We start from the raw sequence: 16,092 nt of genomic DNA, 5'->3' as shown, positions 1-16,092 counted from the left end.
TCCAGTAGGAGATCGATTGAAGGCGATGCGCGAACGACGGCGTCGCGCTGGCGGGAAAGGAGGGGGAGAGGGTTAGTACCTGCTGCGAGCGGCGCGGGAGGGTAGAAGCCCGCCGACCCTCGTCGCGCGAGGACGCGCTTCAGCACCGCGCCTCCATGTCACCGAGGTGGTCGACTCGGTCTTAGGAAGGACTCTCCGCGCTCCGTCCACTCCTCGGAACCGACATGAGGCACCTACGCCTCGTCTTGGTCCTCGGGCTTGCCCTCACCCTCGCCGTATCCGTCGGCGCCGAGGGCATTTCCTTCAACATGTAAGTTCACCCCGGGTCCCCACGAGCCGCGCGCACCTCGCCGCGTCCGCAGCGGCGAGGCCGCCGCTACTCGCCTGCCGTTCGATCGGCCGGACACCTTACGTCGCGGTTTCAAATTGACTACGGTTGATCTTAACCCCTCTGTGGGAATAAATGTAAAAATACAAACTAAAGTCTGCTCGTCTCTTAACGTTTTATCGTGCTATCGGCAGGTTTTCTATTGTTATTTTCATTTTTAGTATTTTATTATTCCTTACCAGGGTATGGGTTAAATTTGAGGTTTAGGGCGTTAAGCATGGTGTTTTGGTATATTCTGAATGATTCATTGCGGGTCTTTTAAGGTGTAAGGGGCTTCTTCGACGCCATGTCCGAGTAGCCAACCTCTGGGTGTCTTATCTTGAGTGGTGGTTATCGTGGGCGGGCGAGGGGGGTGAGTCTTGTGGTTCCGCGAGTTTGCTAATTGCGAGCAAATTCCTCGCGTCGCTGCGGCGCGGTCCCCTGGTGGGTCACATTGGACGCGGCGTGCCGGTCGGTTGGAACGGAATTCACGGGGACCTTGCGATGTACGTGGACATCAACTGTGGGAATCGGGAGCTACCTCGGTATCCGTCTCCGATATGTAGAATGTAGGCCGTGGGTATTGCGGAGGGGACTATGTACGGTACTCGGCGTGCGAGCAATTTCCGATTTGCGATCCTACCCTCGGAAGGGGGGGATTCCTTGCGGATACTTTGTTTACGGCAGGATGTAGAGATGACAAGGAATCTCGATAAAGGTAACCGATAGAAGGTCACTCACGGTAAACAAAGTAGCAAGGTGGTGCGTCGAAACTTCAGGAAAGACTTTATGGCGGGTCATATGGGGGGTCTTCTTATCCTCGATTAATCGACCTCAACCAGTCTCTCTCGTTGCTGAGACGTTAAATGCTATTAAAAGAATTTTGTTTCGTCATCGGATTTTTTCAAAGAATCACTGCATCACCAGATATGTCAAAATACACCAAAACTGGCGATAAATCAGCAGACCTGTCAACCCTGAATGTTGAGATTCCGAGGAAGGTTCCGATATCAATGAACTGCGTTTTTTGTTAAGAATAAAAAGAAATATTTGAAATTGATTATAAACAAAATGGAAATTTTATGAGCGACAGGACCTTTCTCGGAGTCTTTCATTCACGTGGGAGTGTTTCAGACTATTAGAAAGATACACCTTGATTTAAAAAATGTTTAACAAACGATCGACCCCTTGAATAATGCTTTTGAGTTACTTGGACGAACCGATTTTCAGGGTCAAGACGTGGGCGTACAAACTGGGCTTTGAGCTCTCCCAGCTGGGCAAGTACGTGACGAACGTCGAGAAGTTCCAGGAGAGCTACAGCCAGGCTGAGCTGATACCTCGAGACGGCAGTGCCCTGGTCCAGGAGATCGCCAAGGACATCAAGGCGATGATGGAGTCGAAGATCTCGGCCATCAAGGTCAGTAGATGAGAGCTCGCTTTCTGATCTTTCTTCATCTGGATATCGATGTCAGACGGCACAGGTGTTGTTTCAATTGCCAGTCGCGTGTCCATTGCTCGTTCGGTCCTTTTGAGTGTCGATTGGCCGAGAGTGGTCAATCACCGGGATGGCTTGATAATGTACAGGGCACCGACAAGGTCGCCTCGTCGCCGGTAAAGTATATTCTGGGTATCTAGAACGAGGAATTACCAGCTAAATATGTTTACAGAGAATCATGGACGTGGCCGAAACGTCCGCCCTCTCGTCCCCTGACGCGGATCCTCCGGACAGCTACACCTACGTGAACGCCAAGAACAACACCCTGGAGATGACGTACAGCGGCCACTTCGGGGGCCAGGTGAACCTGAACAAGTCCGCAGTCCACGTGCCGACCAACGTCTACGATCGCTCGCCGAACGTAATAAGGGCTATCAAGTGGTCTGAAGAGCTCGACAAGACCTTCGTCAACAACTTCCACCAGGACCCGTCCCTGTCATGGCAGTATTTCGGCAGCTCGACCGGGTTCATGAGGCAGTTCCCTGCGATGAGGTGGTACATGGAGCCGGTCGACCTCTTCGACTGCAGGACCAGGAGCTGGTACATCGAGGCAGCCTCCAGCCCGAAGGACGTGCTCGTCCTGGTGGACAACTCCGGCAGCATGACCGGGATGCGCAAGGAAATCGCCAGACATGTCGTCAACAACATCCTCGACACCCTCGGGAACAACGACTTCGTCAACATCATCACGTTCTCCAACGTCACCCACGAGGTGGGGTAACCCTCTCATCTACTCGCAGATGTTCCTTAGCTAGCTCGATATCTCAGGGGGGAAAAAAGAGGACATTTGCACTTTTAGCAAAGGACAGCATTGCTGATGAAATGTTACTCTTACTATAGGAATAATCGCATCGAGAACAGTGATTTTTGCAATTATATCAAATCATAGATGTAACCATTGAAGAGCTCTCTGTAGAAAAAATGTTTGATAAGTTAGCAAATGAGTTTGTTCCAACGACTACGGAAATATTGTTCTCCCTGCTCAAACAAATGAATTCTCTGCGTGCTTGTTAACTAATTCTCTGCGAATTTTAAGGTCGTCCCTTGCTTCAATGGCTCGCTCGTCCAGGCGAATCTGGCGAACGTGAGGGAGCTGAAGAACGCCATTGCTGATATGTCCACGGAGAGAATTGCGAATTTTTCGCTGGCGTTGAATCAGGCCTTCGAGCTGCTGGAAACTTATCGTACCGAGAGAGAAGGGGCGAGGTGTAATCAGGCCATCATGCTGGTCACCGATGGGGTCCCCTACAATTACAAGGAGATCTTCCAGCAGTACAACTGGAGGGATAACCCCAACCAGCCGAACAATGCCGACATGCCCGTCAGGATGTTCACGTATTTGATTGGCAGAGAGGTGGCCGACGTCAGGGAGGTCAAGTGGATGGCTTGTGCCAATAGAGGGTATTATGTTCACCTGTCAACCTTGGCCGAAGTACGTGAACAGGTGAGATGTCTCCTGGTATAGTTGGAAACTCTATACGGTATAGTTGGAACGTCTCTTCGAATTCCGTTATGACGAAAAGTCAAGTCCTACCCGAAACAAGATAAACATCTGCACTTTTAAGAAAAGGCAGCAGAAGTTCCTTCATTGTCCATGTACCAGAAAAATATGTGCACAAAAATTTCTCTAGTCCACTTTCGAGCGTTAGCGCAAGGGAGCATTTGCTCGAAAGTCATTGAAAACGATTTCCTGCTTTGAGAACCGATTGCCTTTGATTTCCAATGATAAACAACAATGTGATTCGGTAACAAGTGACGTTCGACCTGAAAATTGTGACAGTGTTCGGTGACTGCCAATAATTTCCAGTTTCTATTTGCGATTCCCAGCTGATTTTCACGTGATTTCGAGCATTAAAGGTCCATGATTCCCTGAGTGAATTCTGTCGACGTTTGCCGAAGGAGGTAAAATTTCTTATTGTAACTGGGAATTATTTTCATACACAGGTCCTGAATTACGTCCCGGTGATGGCGAGACCACTGGTCCTCGGCAGAACCGATCATCCGACGATATGGACCCCAGTTTATGCCGACGTGACCGACCCGAAGATGACCGACTGGCTCTGGGAAAGGAACGAGCGCAGGGAGCAACGAGAACGATTTCAGAGCTACCGGAAGAACCGGAAGATGTTCACCTCGAAGGAGGAACAGGACCGCCGTTACATCCAGAAACAGAAGAGACTTCACGACCAGCATGGGAACCTCCAGGAGTACAGACTCATGACCTCCGTCAGCATGCCCGTCTACGACAGACGAGATAACGCGGTAAGTTATCGCCCTAATCGATAGTGCACCTAGGTGAAATTAATGGAACGTCTGGCGGCGGCGAAATCCAATTGGGACCGACCATGTTGGATGTGTCTGCAATATGTAAACGTCTTCTCGGCTCGAGGCTGACCCAGCTGAGAATTATCCTCGGAGGTCTGAATGGATGGAACGGGTAAACACGATTCAAGACAGGACGTGGTAAACTCGACCAAACAGGGCTCTCACCTGTCCTCCATAAGGAGGTGCTAATTGCAGGACAATGTCGAGGAAAATTTCACGATTTTGCGAAACACCACCATGAGTCTGACGACTGATCGAAAGGGTACTTGGTAGGGGGAAAAAAGACCAGGCTTGTCGATCGGAGTTTTGGTGCCTTTTAACGGTGACGCGAAGTCACGGCTTTAAGTGATTCTTTGTCCACAGAACATCACCGAACAAGTGCTGGTGAAAGAAGCCTACTGGGTTACAGAGACAAGAGAGGTTGGCAGCCAAAGAACAACGTTGTTTCCATGCATAGAACACCCCACCTTTGACTTTTGACTTTTTACCTCTCGTATACGACGTACATACATATATATACATACATATATATATACATATACCTCGAGTAGGTCGATCGCGACGACAAAGTCGCGCGGATCCACCATCGGCGTCGAGGAAATGTGTGGTTGTTGGTGGGTTTTTTAAATGCTCCATTTTTATCAACTAATTGTACAATGTTGAAACAATCGAAGATCGACGGTGGACTCGATGGCCCGGTTGGTTGAAGAAAAGTATCTTTGGTTGTTGACTTTCTTAGGTCCTCGTCTCTCTATCTATCTCTCCCTCTATCTATCTCTTTCTGGTACACCTTACTTTTTCAAGTGCGATTAGTTGCCGAGTTTTACAGCTAGTTGACAGATCTAGGTAGGTCTAGGTTAATACTTAGTCCTCCCTCGCGAAAGCCCGCCTGTTGGATTGCGATCGGTGATTTACAAAGTACGATTGGCAAAGTACGTTGGTTACGTTTTACATCCGTTGTTGCATACATAGTAAGGCAGTCACGGCGAACATTCAGAGTTGGACTCGTGACGACGTTTATTTAATGCTAGATCCGTTAGACGATACAAGTAGTGAGTTCGGTCGGAGCCTCGTCGACGATCGTCCTCGGTCCATCAAAGATTTCCTCAATTTCAGAGGATCATTCACTCACCAAATCGTGCGTTTAAATCCTCCTCGGTTGGAAATCATTAAGAACGTAGTATTATATAACCGTTTGAGTCCCAGGCAGCGCGATCGCGCTGTTCAGATTTTATGTCGAGAAAACCGTTGTGGACAACTGACGGTGCGTCACCGATTGTCAAAGTCGCGGGCTCAGATTCACTGACCCAAGTACATTACACAGCTCCTTCTTTTAACCTCTTAACTTACAATATCGTGTGAGAGACGTGGTAAATCAATCGGGCCAAACGTGAACAAAACGTGTGAGAGACGTGGTATGTCAATCGGGCCAAATGTAAACAAAACGTATGAGAAGTTACGTTCAGCCAAACCGTAAAATGGACCGATGTATGACCGACACTTTTGTTGTTTATGACACGCGCTATTGGAATGTAACGCAAGGGGTTAATGTAAATAATACATCTTACAATTCAAGAAACGCTATCGCGCCGAGTGGGATTCATCGACATAAAATAAACAAAGCGCTATCGCGCTGCTTGGGTCTTCTCGTACTCATTTAGAGAAAGCACGGTTGCGCTGTTCGGGATTCTTCGACGGTGTTTTTTCAATACCCCCTAGGACTCAAACGGATAAGGGGCTAAAATCGTTCAAACTTATTAACAACGATACAACTGCCAAATGGACATTTAAATCCCGTTAAAGATACCGAAATTTAACGAACATGTTGTCGAAATTTTGTCAAGATGGAATATCCCGCCATTATTTTTTTTTTCACACATTTGGGACTTGAATTGTCATAATTGCAAGTAAACCTTGCATCCACTTTATTCGAGTCAAATAATTACTCTTTGAATGAAGAAAATATTTTTGTTTGTATTAAAAAAAATCGTTCCTTCAGTTCAATGATATTTCTTTCTCTGGGCGGAATGTTGGAAATCGCTCGAAATGTTATTAAAGTTTTGGAGCCAATCACTTCATATTGAACTACGCTGTTATGGAAAATTAATGGTGATCGATTTTGTTAAAATAGGACATGGTTTTGCCTGATTTTCGAGTGAATAGAATCTCTCGATCTACTCGCCGATTCGATCCGATCCTCACGGATTCTCATTCGGGCTTCGAGGATCACCGAAGGGACGATCGTCCGAATGGATGGCGTAATAACCCTTGATTTGATTAAGAATTAGGAGAGCCTGTGCCAATGTTTATTCTTGGAACGTAGTGCCAGCTAGTTGAGCGACCGGAAGAACCGCTTATGACTCCTCCATTCTAGACCTGTGTCTTAGAACGATTACTTGTTCATAGCCATTGTTGGGGAAGGTAGATACGCTTCTGGTAATGCGATTTTAATTGACCAGCCGTCGTTCGTTGCCGAGATAAAACACCGTCGCCCGTGATTCTAGCTGCCGTTATTTTTTCAGACCCGGATCGCCGATCTCCTCGGAGTCGCCGGGACCGACGTGCCCATCCAGGAGATCCAGAAACTGATGATGCCGCACATGGTGAGTGAACACAGATCGTCGTTACGGGTACCTAACTAACCGTCTGGATGGTAATTTGTCCCTTCCTTTCAGCTGGGCGTGAACGGCTACGCCTTCATCGTGACCAACAACGGTTACATCCTGATCCATCCCGACCTTAGACCAGTGGTAAGTCCCGAGCAAACGAAGAGCTGAAAAGCTTCGTCGAAATCCTACATCGTTTCTCTTGTTCGTAGCGATGAACAAAATCGATCTTGATCTCGAGTATGCACACTATGAGAAAAAAATCATTTACTAAAAAAACCAAATTCTCGGTTCGAATAAATGTTGGAAAGTTGCCGGTGAACTCGTTCTTCTATCGACTTCAAACAACATTTATGTGTCACTAACCACGTTCTATATAAAATATTAAATAGTCTGAGTTAAAAGTAAAGTTAAGACTGAGACCAATCTCGCCCATCGCTGTTTGTTCACCACCATCATTGCCTTGAATTCAAAGTTTCTAGCGACGAATTTAATAAAATCTGGACATCATGTTCGCCACCAGTTCCAGGGCATCCTGAAGCCCTCGTACAACAGTGTCGACATGGCGGAGGTGGAGCTGATGGATCAGGGCAGGGGACCCCGTGAATTCGAGGAAGGAATACTCATGGTGCGTCTTTCCGGGGAACACCCTTTAGCTATGTCCGAGGGACCTCCTTAAGATTAAATCCCGTCATGTTAGCGCTTAAAACGACGTCGAAATTAATAATCCCCTCACGATTCGTAAATGAGCACAGCTACGCGACGACGTGATCAATCAGGCCAACGGGAGCGCGACGCTGCACACCAAGTACCACTTCGACGACATGGTAAGTCCTGATGCTCGTCTTCGAGGTCCATATCAAGATTTAATATACCTCCTCCTGGTTTCAGAAACGTGTCGGCAGGGTGAAGAGGAAGTACGATTACACGGGGATCGACAAGACGCCTTTCACGGTGGTCGTGAGTCTGCCGGACCATGGGCATGGTGGGAGTTATCGGGTTTTGGCCGCGGAGGAGATACGTCGGTCCCATGCCGAGGGTAAGCACCCTTTGAGGGCTCTCGATAATGCCCCCCCGGGTCGACAATTCCGAGTTAAATCGAATTCTCATAGGTAAAGACGTGACCGACTACTTCGCTGGCAACAACTGGCGGGTGCACCCCGACTGGCTCTACTGCAAGTGAGTAAATGACGAAGATGGACTCATGTCCCATTACCCTAGAAATAAGGAGATAGAGTCAAGTAATTATTCCCTTCGACTGAGAAAATATTTCTTTGGTACTATTCCAAGAAACATTTCTTTGGTTAAATGAGTGTTTTCATTTCGTTAGGGAAGATTCCTAGAACTAGCCGATTAATTTTTATATCCCCTTTCCCCAGGTACCACTACGAGGGTGAGCACAGGTTCAACACCTCGGAGCTGCAGCTCCTGCACTTTCTGGAGCGAACCCGCCAGCCGGGCTGGAAGTGGATCGACACGAAGCAACGATCCCAGCCCCCGGAGTATTCCGACTCGAGTTCCGGTTACGGGGCTCCCCGTAAGTCCTATCGTTAGTATCACGTCGCCAGGCTCCCTGCCTCGCCCTGGTCGACCCTGGGCCCCTGCCCCGAAGAGTGACCTAGTGCCTTCGTTCTCTTTCAGCGAGTGCCAGCAAGGCAGACACCGACACCTACTACTGCGACCGGAGCTTGCTCCTCAGCCTCGTCTACGACGCCAAGGTAACCGAGTGGTTCGCTAACGCCAGCATCACCCGCGAGGATAACGGGTGAGCACGAGTTACCCTGACCCTTGGCAACTGGAATGTCGTAAACGATCACCACGAGTTCGAGCACGCGACACCGTGTGGACCCTTTCTTTTTCGTTTTCTCGACCTTTTTCTTTTTTTTTCCATTTCTTTGTTCTTTGCCGCGCGCGGTGGCGTCTCTCCTCTCGCGCCCCGCCAAGATGGCGTCACCTCTTTCAAACGATCGGTCGATTTAACGACCGGCAATCGATTTAAATCGCGAACGAGACGACGCCTCGCGCGCTAGTAACGGCGATTTTAATATACCGCTCGCTCGTGACTTTTAGTTGTTTCGTTGACGCACATTTCGACACGAATAGTCAGAGCACCTGTCCTTTTTACTAATACTTACCACTTTAACGCCATGCAGACTTTTAGCTAGGCTGATGAATCTCCTGCCCAGGTAACGCCATCACGTCGCACATTATGTTCCTTTTAGAGATTACATTTTACACCTCTGCGATTTTCCGCCCCGCGATCTATAGCGGGATTTTCAATTGCCTCGTTTTCTGTCTCCCTCGTCGTTCACGTACCGCGGGCGATTTTCGGGAGGACCGAGCCGCCATTTTGGTGCACCGGCCGCTACTTTGGTAGACCGGCCGCTCGAGTTAATAGGAAGTTTCTGTATGTTCTTGAAGAGGGGAATTTCTGAAATAATTCTCAGTTAATTAACGGTTCGATCGGTCCTCGTTAAAACCAGCCCTGCATGCATCTTTCACTCCCTCGATTACGCCTCCGTGTTATTTCGTTACGACCTGCGTCCATTGGCTTATCTCTCCCAATGCCTTTGTGTTTTATTATTTCTTTGTCGCACGTCCGTTGACTCTTCGCAAAAAGCCAGCGAGAAATCTTTTCAGGGTCGAGAAGAAGAGGAGGACGAATTTCACGTAATTACTGACACGATCGTGTAGACCCATTACTGTGTCGTTTTGTCCATATCAATTTTTTTTTTTGTTTCTTTGTCAACCCCGTCGACAAGTTCGACGACATTAATTACTCGGCTAATACTTTTGCGAGGACTTTCCTTGCCCCGGACACACGATGTCCGTTTCCTGGTCCCTTTTTAAAATTGTCCATGCCGCGTTGCGCGTTTCGATTTTCCTTGACAATGATAACGTCGCGTCGCGCGTTCCACTCTTGGAACTAATGGTGGCCATCTTCTAGGAAAGAGTTTCAACAACGCTTCGGCTTCACCCTCGCCTTCATGGCGACGCACAGCGGCCTCACCAGGTGGCAGGACTTCCTCGTGGATGAGGAGGGCTCACCTGAGGAACACTTCAGCAAGATGTATCCGAGGGCCATCGATGAAGTCTGGTATAAGCGAGCCGTGGAACAGCACTACGTTCAGCCTGATAGTTTTGTCTTCTCGGTGCCAATAGACGAAACCGGGGCTGACAACAACACCCTGGTCACAGCGAGTCGTGCAATCTTCATAAGTGCGTGAAATGACATTCAAAGCAGATTACCAAATCGATGCGTTGGTTTTTTTTTTTCATGGGAAATATCAGACGTTGCACGTGAAATTATAGCCGAAGTTGAGAATTTTTCCGATGACCAAAAAATTCCAGTCTCCCCCTTCAGGCAGGAGGCAAAAGCATGTGTATATATTTGTTCTTTAAGTGAACGCGCTTTAGTTAGCGTTATTTAATTTTAATTTGTAGCCTAGGAGAAGATCGGCATTAATGTTGATTTTATAGCGAAAGGGGAAGGGCATTTCTTGAATGGAGACAAAGAATTGATGACGTCTGTTGATTCTCGTCAATTTAAAAGTTTCACTTCCAGCGTGATTTATGAGGAATTTTATGATGAAGTAAATTGATGTTTCCTTCCTTCTTAAGGTAAGAAGCAGGCGAAGGCACCGGCGGCGGTGGTGGGTTTCCAGTTTCTGCACTCGGCCCTGCAGAGCCTCTTTCTGAATATCACGTACAATTGCGAGAACAACTGCCAGAGGCACTGTGGAGACGAGACCCTGGCCTGCTACCTGGTGGACAACAACGGCTTCGTGATCGCAGCCGAAGACGAGGGCGACGCGGGCCGCTTCTTTGGGGAGGTGCGGGGACCCATCATGACGAGTTTGGTGGAGTCGGGGATCTTCGACAAGATCAGGATTTTCGACTACCAGGCGGTGTGCTTCAAGAGCACCCAGACCAACAATCGAGCGACCTCGATGGTGACGGTGAGAGATCCTCGTATAAACATGGTTTAAACGCGACAGAGAAGAGACCAGTAACCCTCCATTTCCTCCAGCCCTGGAAGAGCATGCAGAGGTGGGCCTCGTGGATCTTAGGTCAGGTTACATGGGCTTGGGTAAAAGCTGGCATCTGGAGCACCGAACAAGCTTACGGGTACGCCTACCCAGGTGAAGAGGACGAGGGCCACGACGATTACCCGGACCGCAGGGAAAAGCCATCGGTAGACGCGAAGGACGAGCAAAACTTCGACGAGAAAGTCCTCATCAACCGGACGAGACCCGAGCCGTGCGACCAAGAGGCGAGTTATGCTCCGCTTAGAAAAAAAAAAAAATCGTCATTGAATCAAAGAAGTATTTCGTTGATTCAAGTTTCGTTCATTCAAACATCTCTTTGGTACTATTCAAAGAAATGTTTTCTTGGTTTAATGAGATCCTCTTCTCCCTGGGTATGAATGTGGACCTAGAAGAGAGACCATAATTCAATGATAACTCTTCTTTCCCGTCCAGGTCCACCTCTACTCGCTGGCCAACGTGTCGTCCAGAGATTACGACGTGGATTTTGACACCAACAACGGCTGCGACCGGCCTTACGTGGTGCAGCCCGTTGCCTTCAGCAACATGCTGCTCGTCGTCGTCGACACAATGTGCCCCGACACGGACGAGCCGGCTCTCGGTGTGCTCCCTGAAGAGGTAATCTACCCGAACGACTCGCTGGTCTGCCACAAGGCATTGAACGGTCTGCGGAGGCGCAGACCAAGGTCCTGCATCCGCAGCCACCCGAAGGAAAGCGAGATCAAGGACCTCTGCGGCGAGGCCTCGAGGCTCCTGCCGGACCTGGTACGGATGTTGCTGCTGGTTTGCTTCCTGGCCAGGATGGCTCAGCTCTGAACCAGCCGAGAACAAGCCAGAACCTCTTTCCTCCCCGTCGCGTTTGAAGCTGGCGAATACGTGGCGGGGAGCGCCTTCAAGGTCCTGGTGGGTCTTTTTCAGGGCCGCGGAAGTCCAGCTGGAGCTGGGTCCTCTCCACGCATGGACTTATTCCGAAACCTCGTCGCACCGTGAATGGCGACTCGCCGGGCCGTGTCCTTATATTTTCAACGTCGGATCCATTCCGAGAGAGATACTAATTTTAGGGGTCTACGTATCGCCTAGCCAATGGCTGCGGTCGTACCAAACTTGTCCGAAACTTGTTACTGCCCAGAATCGTGCAATACGAGGCGTGCACTCGGTGTACGCTCTGCTGCTCTCGTAATCTAGTAAGGTGACCAGATTTTTAAGATGGCGAGGATAGAGTGGGGAAAAGTAAGCCGAGCGAAAGTCTTCGCGAAGTCATCGATAACGATGAAATTTAGGAAATCCTAAATCGCCGTTGCGAGCTACAGAAATGAGGCTTTCGTAATTCGCGACTTGTTTTTGCGCTCTCTGAAGGAACCACGCAGATTTTTCTTTTTTTTTTTTTTCTTTCTTTCGTTTAGAGTGAAGTATTATAAAATGTCTAGGCAAGTGGTAGTTAAGAGGATGCGAAAATGCCACCTAAGGGGCCAATCGTTCTCCGAGCCGGGTGTACCGAATCGATTCAACCTCTACAATGTTAATATGGAGACTGTAAGCAAACTCCTGACACGCATGAAATTTCATTTATTATCAAAAATGTTGAAAGTGTCTATAAACAAATGTTAAAAAGAATTGAAATTTCATGGGTATAGGGACCTTCCTTAAAGCCTCCGTATTCACGTTGTGAAGTTTTATACGATCCCGGTATACCCGGCTCGGAGGAAAGTGTCCTAAACGAGACCTCTTTGCCGGCACTTTCACATAGCCTTAAGTCGTGGTTCTGGCAAACTGTTGACTTTTTTGGTCGTCTTGGACGCAGGAGGACCGTTATCCTCGACAAAGGAGGATTATATATCTAGTCACCTTACCGATCGACCAACGCAATGCGAACACAAACGCGGAACATGATACGGTGCTTTGTCGCTTCGTCTCGGCCGACCGCTTTGTTGTCACCTCTGGCCATTTTTTTTCTTTTTTTTTTTGTCGATTCAGTTATAAATGTCCTTATCGAGTCGCCGGCCGAGGGGCGCCTCATGGAAGGGCGAAGAAACGACCTGTAGTACCTTTTTCTATAGATTTTGTATACGGAGACTGTTACCACTTTACCTGCTTCCAGCAATTTTTTGACGAAACCTGTGCCACCGGTCCTGAACAATGCCACGGTCAGCTCTCTGGAAACGGAATCAAATGATAATGGCAAGGTTCAGTTTTCGTACGAGGTATGCAACCGCGATAAATCGTTGCACTCGTACGAGCGCATTCGTCCTAATTGAAGATGAACGACGAGAGACGCGCTATTTGTTGGTTTCGGTCAAAGGCGTCTTCTAAGACGTGAAGGAGTACAACGTGAACGATTAAAGACAGAATTTAAAAAATATTACTATTATATATATATTTATTGCAAGATGAGTCGTATATAACGAGATACATTCACGGTTCTCTTCTCTTCTGGAAAGTATTATGTGTTATCGAACGTAATAATCGCTCTTGGGTCTCGACAATAAAAATTTTTCGAAAATCGTTCACGATCGATGTGGTTTCCTGCGTCCATCTTCCGATGAACGACGCTAGATTGAGAAATTACGGCGAGATCGGGAATTTTTACTAGGTTTGGTTAAGGTGTTACAACGCTCTGTTGAAAAAAGAAAAGAAAATAACCCGAGTGACTCGCGATTTTCGCTCCCAGGTTCTCGATTGCGCAACGTCAATCAGGAAATTTCTCAATTAATTAAACCTCTCATTGTTACTTCAATTTAATTACCTGGTGGTTTTGTATCGACAGTACATCGAGATCGCAAGTGTCCTGTTAGCCGTGCAATCGGCGACGAGAGAACTGATCTTAAAGAGCGGTGATACGTTAAATATGTCTTTTGGAGCGGTAAATCGCTCTTATCTGCACCGGTACGTGGACGGGAATGTCGCGAGCTTATGTCACTGATGACGCGTTATGTGATTTAAGTATAACTCGACACTTTCGAGGTGACGTTGAGGTGTAAAAACCGAAAACAATACAGGTTATGTAGGTGCAATCGGCGAATCAACGGAGCAGGAGTGCATACGACGAGGCACGCTCGTTAAACCATAACTAAACGTTCATACTCGCGCTTTGTACATTAACCGATAATAGACGACGATTCCGAAAATATATGTGGTTTACTACTTATAGAGTTTATTAGCATTAATTTTGTAAATTACTGTAAGATACGACGTAAAGGTATAAAACGGTGTGCCTTTGGACACGCGGCTATTACACGAAATCTTGTTGTATGTTTTACAAATTAACAGGAGACGTCGATCTCGGAATATTTAAACGTTATTGAGTTAACGTAACGACATTCGTGCCGATTGCTCGTCGAGGTGATTACTCGTAGGCAGAACGTAACAAAGGGTCGACTCTACACTAATGTACAGTATTTATTAAGAATTGTTATTTACAATTACGAGTCTATTTGTGAGCAGCACTGGGACGTAATTAAAAGATGTGAGAATCAATGGGTGCTTTCCTTTAACCCGTGACCTGAACTTCATCGTCCTGCTTTCATCTCCTTAAGAATCTCGAAGAAGATCTCTTTTTGCCATTCATGCTGCAATTGTTCCTGCAGCTCTTCGAACAGTTCGCCTCCCTCTAGAAATCCTTTCAAATTATGGATCGTGCCATTGGTCAGTCTGTGGTCCGTTACACGGTTTTGGTTATAATTGTAAGTTCTTATTCTTTCGTTTCTATTTCCTAGACCTCTTTGCTTTTTTCGCAGTTCACTGGTCGAAGCAATTTGTTCTTCGAGCTGTCGTTGGTAAAGGATGGTCCTTAGCTTCAGGAGGGCAATGTCTTTATTTTTCAACTGCGATCGAGTCTCCTGACATTCTACCATCGTGCCTGTAGGTAAGTGAACGATCCTTACTGCCGAGTGCGTTGTATTAACGGACTGTCCCCCAGCTCCAGAGGCATGCTTCACCTCTATTTTTAAGTCTTTATCTTTTAGTACAATGTCTATTTCACTAGGCTGAGGTAATATCACAACAGTGGCAGTACTCGTATGAATGCGCCCAGTGCTCTCAGTTGCAGGTACTCGTTGCACTCTGTGTACTCCACCTTCGTACCGTAATTTCTGAAATGCTCCTCTGCCAGAAATGAGAATGCTCGCATGACGAATGGCATTGTAGACATCTCCAGTATCGGTCTTTGCAAATTCATAAGTAAATCCTAAATTGTTCAAATATGACAAATACATATCAAGAAGCTCTTTTGAGAACAGCATTGCCTCTTTTCCTCCAACTCCTGCTGTGATTTCCATTATAACGTGGTCCCAATTATCGCCAGATAAACTTGATACTATGGAATCTAATAATTTTTCGTTGAGATGTACCAATTCTTCTTTATAATTGGTTACTTCTTCCACTGCAAGTTTCTTCATTTCCTCATCCTGCTTTGCTGAACATAAGAGCAGCAATAATGCATTTAATACTATTTTATCATGGAATTAAAGAGTACTTTAAAAAATACTCTAACTTATAGCTAAAAAGCCTTACCCAGTTCTTCCACGCTCTCAATATTTTCAGTTACAGCTATTCGCTTTCGCACCAAGTCTGTTATACATCTGTCAAGTTTGTGTCCAAATTTGTCTTCTTCTCGATACTCTGAAACGACTCGATCCAAATATTTTCTGACATCTGGATTATCGAGTGACAACTCAGGGAAGGTGCTGAATTTGATCGTTGAAGTGCATACAGCTCTTTTGGCATTAGCCAAACCATAATCTAAGAGACTGGCAGGTCCCAAGAAATATCTTCCCTGCAACCTAACCAGTGAAATACTACACTTGTGTACACAGGTTAGAAATAACATTTTCCACTTTAAATTTACAACTTTTCGCATTTCTATGCTCTATGTTGTATCTTTTCAAAACAGTATTCAACGAGCATTTTTTGGTAATCATGAATACTACGTATCACTTCAAAGATTCATTTCACTGCAAATAAATGACTGACAAACAGCAAAATACCCTTTCCTAACCTCAAATCCCGTACAGTTCCGTTCCGTCACTGCCATTACATACCAGAGATGAGTAGGGAGATTGCTCACGGAAGGGATCGTGCGATCGCATCCTGTGCTGCCCTCTGGTTTCGTACGTTAGCTTTTACTGTTTTTTGCCGCCAAGGGCGGCGCAATGAATTTCTGATATTGAGCTCGCGCACTCGCGATAACGGTACCATCTACCAGTGACCGTTGGCGGCTCACGTACTCGTGACGGTAATACCATGCGGCAGTTGACG

The 16,092-nt window shown here is 47.0% G+C and overlaps 2 protein-coding genes across 4 annotated transcripts; one reads left to right on the top strand and one right to left on the bottom strand.

Annotated features, from left to right (window-relative positions):
* The first annotated feature begins 91 nt into the window (after window positions 1-91).
* On the top strand, window positions 92-14,313 carry LOC105697283 (voltage-dependent calcium channel subunit alpha-2/delta-3). Of its 3 annotated transcripts, none has more exons than XM_012420471.2 (17): window positions 92-310; window positions 1,598-1,784; window positions 2,035-2,574; window positions 2,899-3,306; window positions 3,807-4,124; window positions 6,710-6,790; window positions 6,863-6,937; window positions 7,317-7,421; window positions 7,549-7,620; window positions 7,685-7,832; window positions 7,912-7,972; window positions 8,173-8,342; window positions 8,435-8,558; window positions 9,741-10,012; window positions 10,415-10,752; window positions 10,824-11,066; window positions 11,275-14,313. In XM_012420471.2, the coding sequence occupies exons 1-17, from the start codon at window positions 225-227 to the stop codon at window positions 11,653-11,655; spliced, it is 3,609 nt and encodes a 1,202-aa protein (XP_012275894.1). In that variant the 5' UTR covers window positions 92-224; the 3' UTR covers window positions 11,656-14,313. The 3 variants fall into 3 exon arrangements, with proteins under 3 accessions (XP_012275894.1, XP_012275895.1, XP_012275893.1); XM_012420472.2 differs by having other exon boundaries at window positions 7,906-7,972; window positions 8,173-8,330; XM_012420470.2 differs by having other exon boundaries at window positions 7,906-7,972.
* Window positions 13,561-15,848, bottom strand: LOC105697284 (peptide chain release factor 1-like, mitochondrial). Its single transcript, XM_012420473.2, has 2 exons — window positions 15,349-15,848; window positions 13,561-15,250 (listed from the first exon to the last, which is right to left on the bottom strand). Exons 1-2 carry the CDS (start codon window positions 15,692-15,694, stop codon window positions 14,346-14,348), a joined length of 1,251 nt encoding a protein of 416 aa, XP_012275896.1. The 5' UTR covers window positions 15,695-15,848; the 3' UTR covers window positions 13,561-14,345.
* Between the last annotated feature and the right edge of the window lie 244 nt (window positions 15,849-16,092).

Source organism: Orussus abietinus, unplaced genomic scaffold, assembly GCF_000612105.2.
Source record: "Orussus abietinus isolate OABI.00-Male unplaced genomic scaffold, Oabi_2.0 scaffold110, whole genome shotgun sequence".
NCBI classification, from domain to species: Eukaryota; Metazoa; Arthropoda; class Insecta; order Hymenoptera; family Orussidae; genus Orussus; species Orussus abietinus.
The sequence above is the reverse complement of the archived record's forward strand: the minus strand, read 5'-3'. Positions and strand labels throughout refer to the sequence as shown.

Coding starts and splice junctions, on each gene's coding strand:
- LOC105697284 (XM_012420473.2), bottom strand. CDS start 15,694: ATGCGAAAAGTTGTAAATTTAAAGTGGAAAATGTTATTTCTAACCTGT. Junction 15,251..15,348: donor TGAGAGCGTGGAAGAACTGG/GTAAGGCTTTTT, acceptor TCTTATGTTCAG/CAAAGCAGGATGAGGAAATG.
- LOC105697283 (XM_012420470.2), top strand. CDS start 225: ATGAGGCACCTACGCCTCGTCTTGGTCCTCGGGCTTGCCCTCACCCTC. Junction 8,343..8,434: donor GGCTCCCCGTAAGTCCTATC/GTTAGTATCACG, acceptor GTTCTCTTTCAG/CGAGTGCCAGCAAGGCAGAC. Junction 10,013..10,414: donor GAGTCGTGCAATCTTCATAA/GTGCGTGAAATG, acceptor TTCCTTCTTAAG/GTAAGAAGCAGGCGAAGGCA.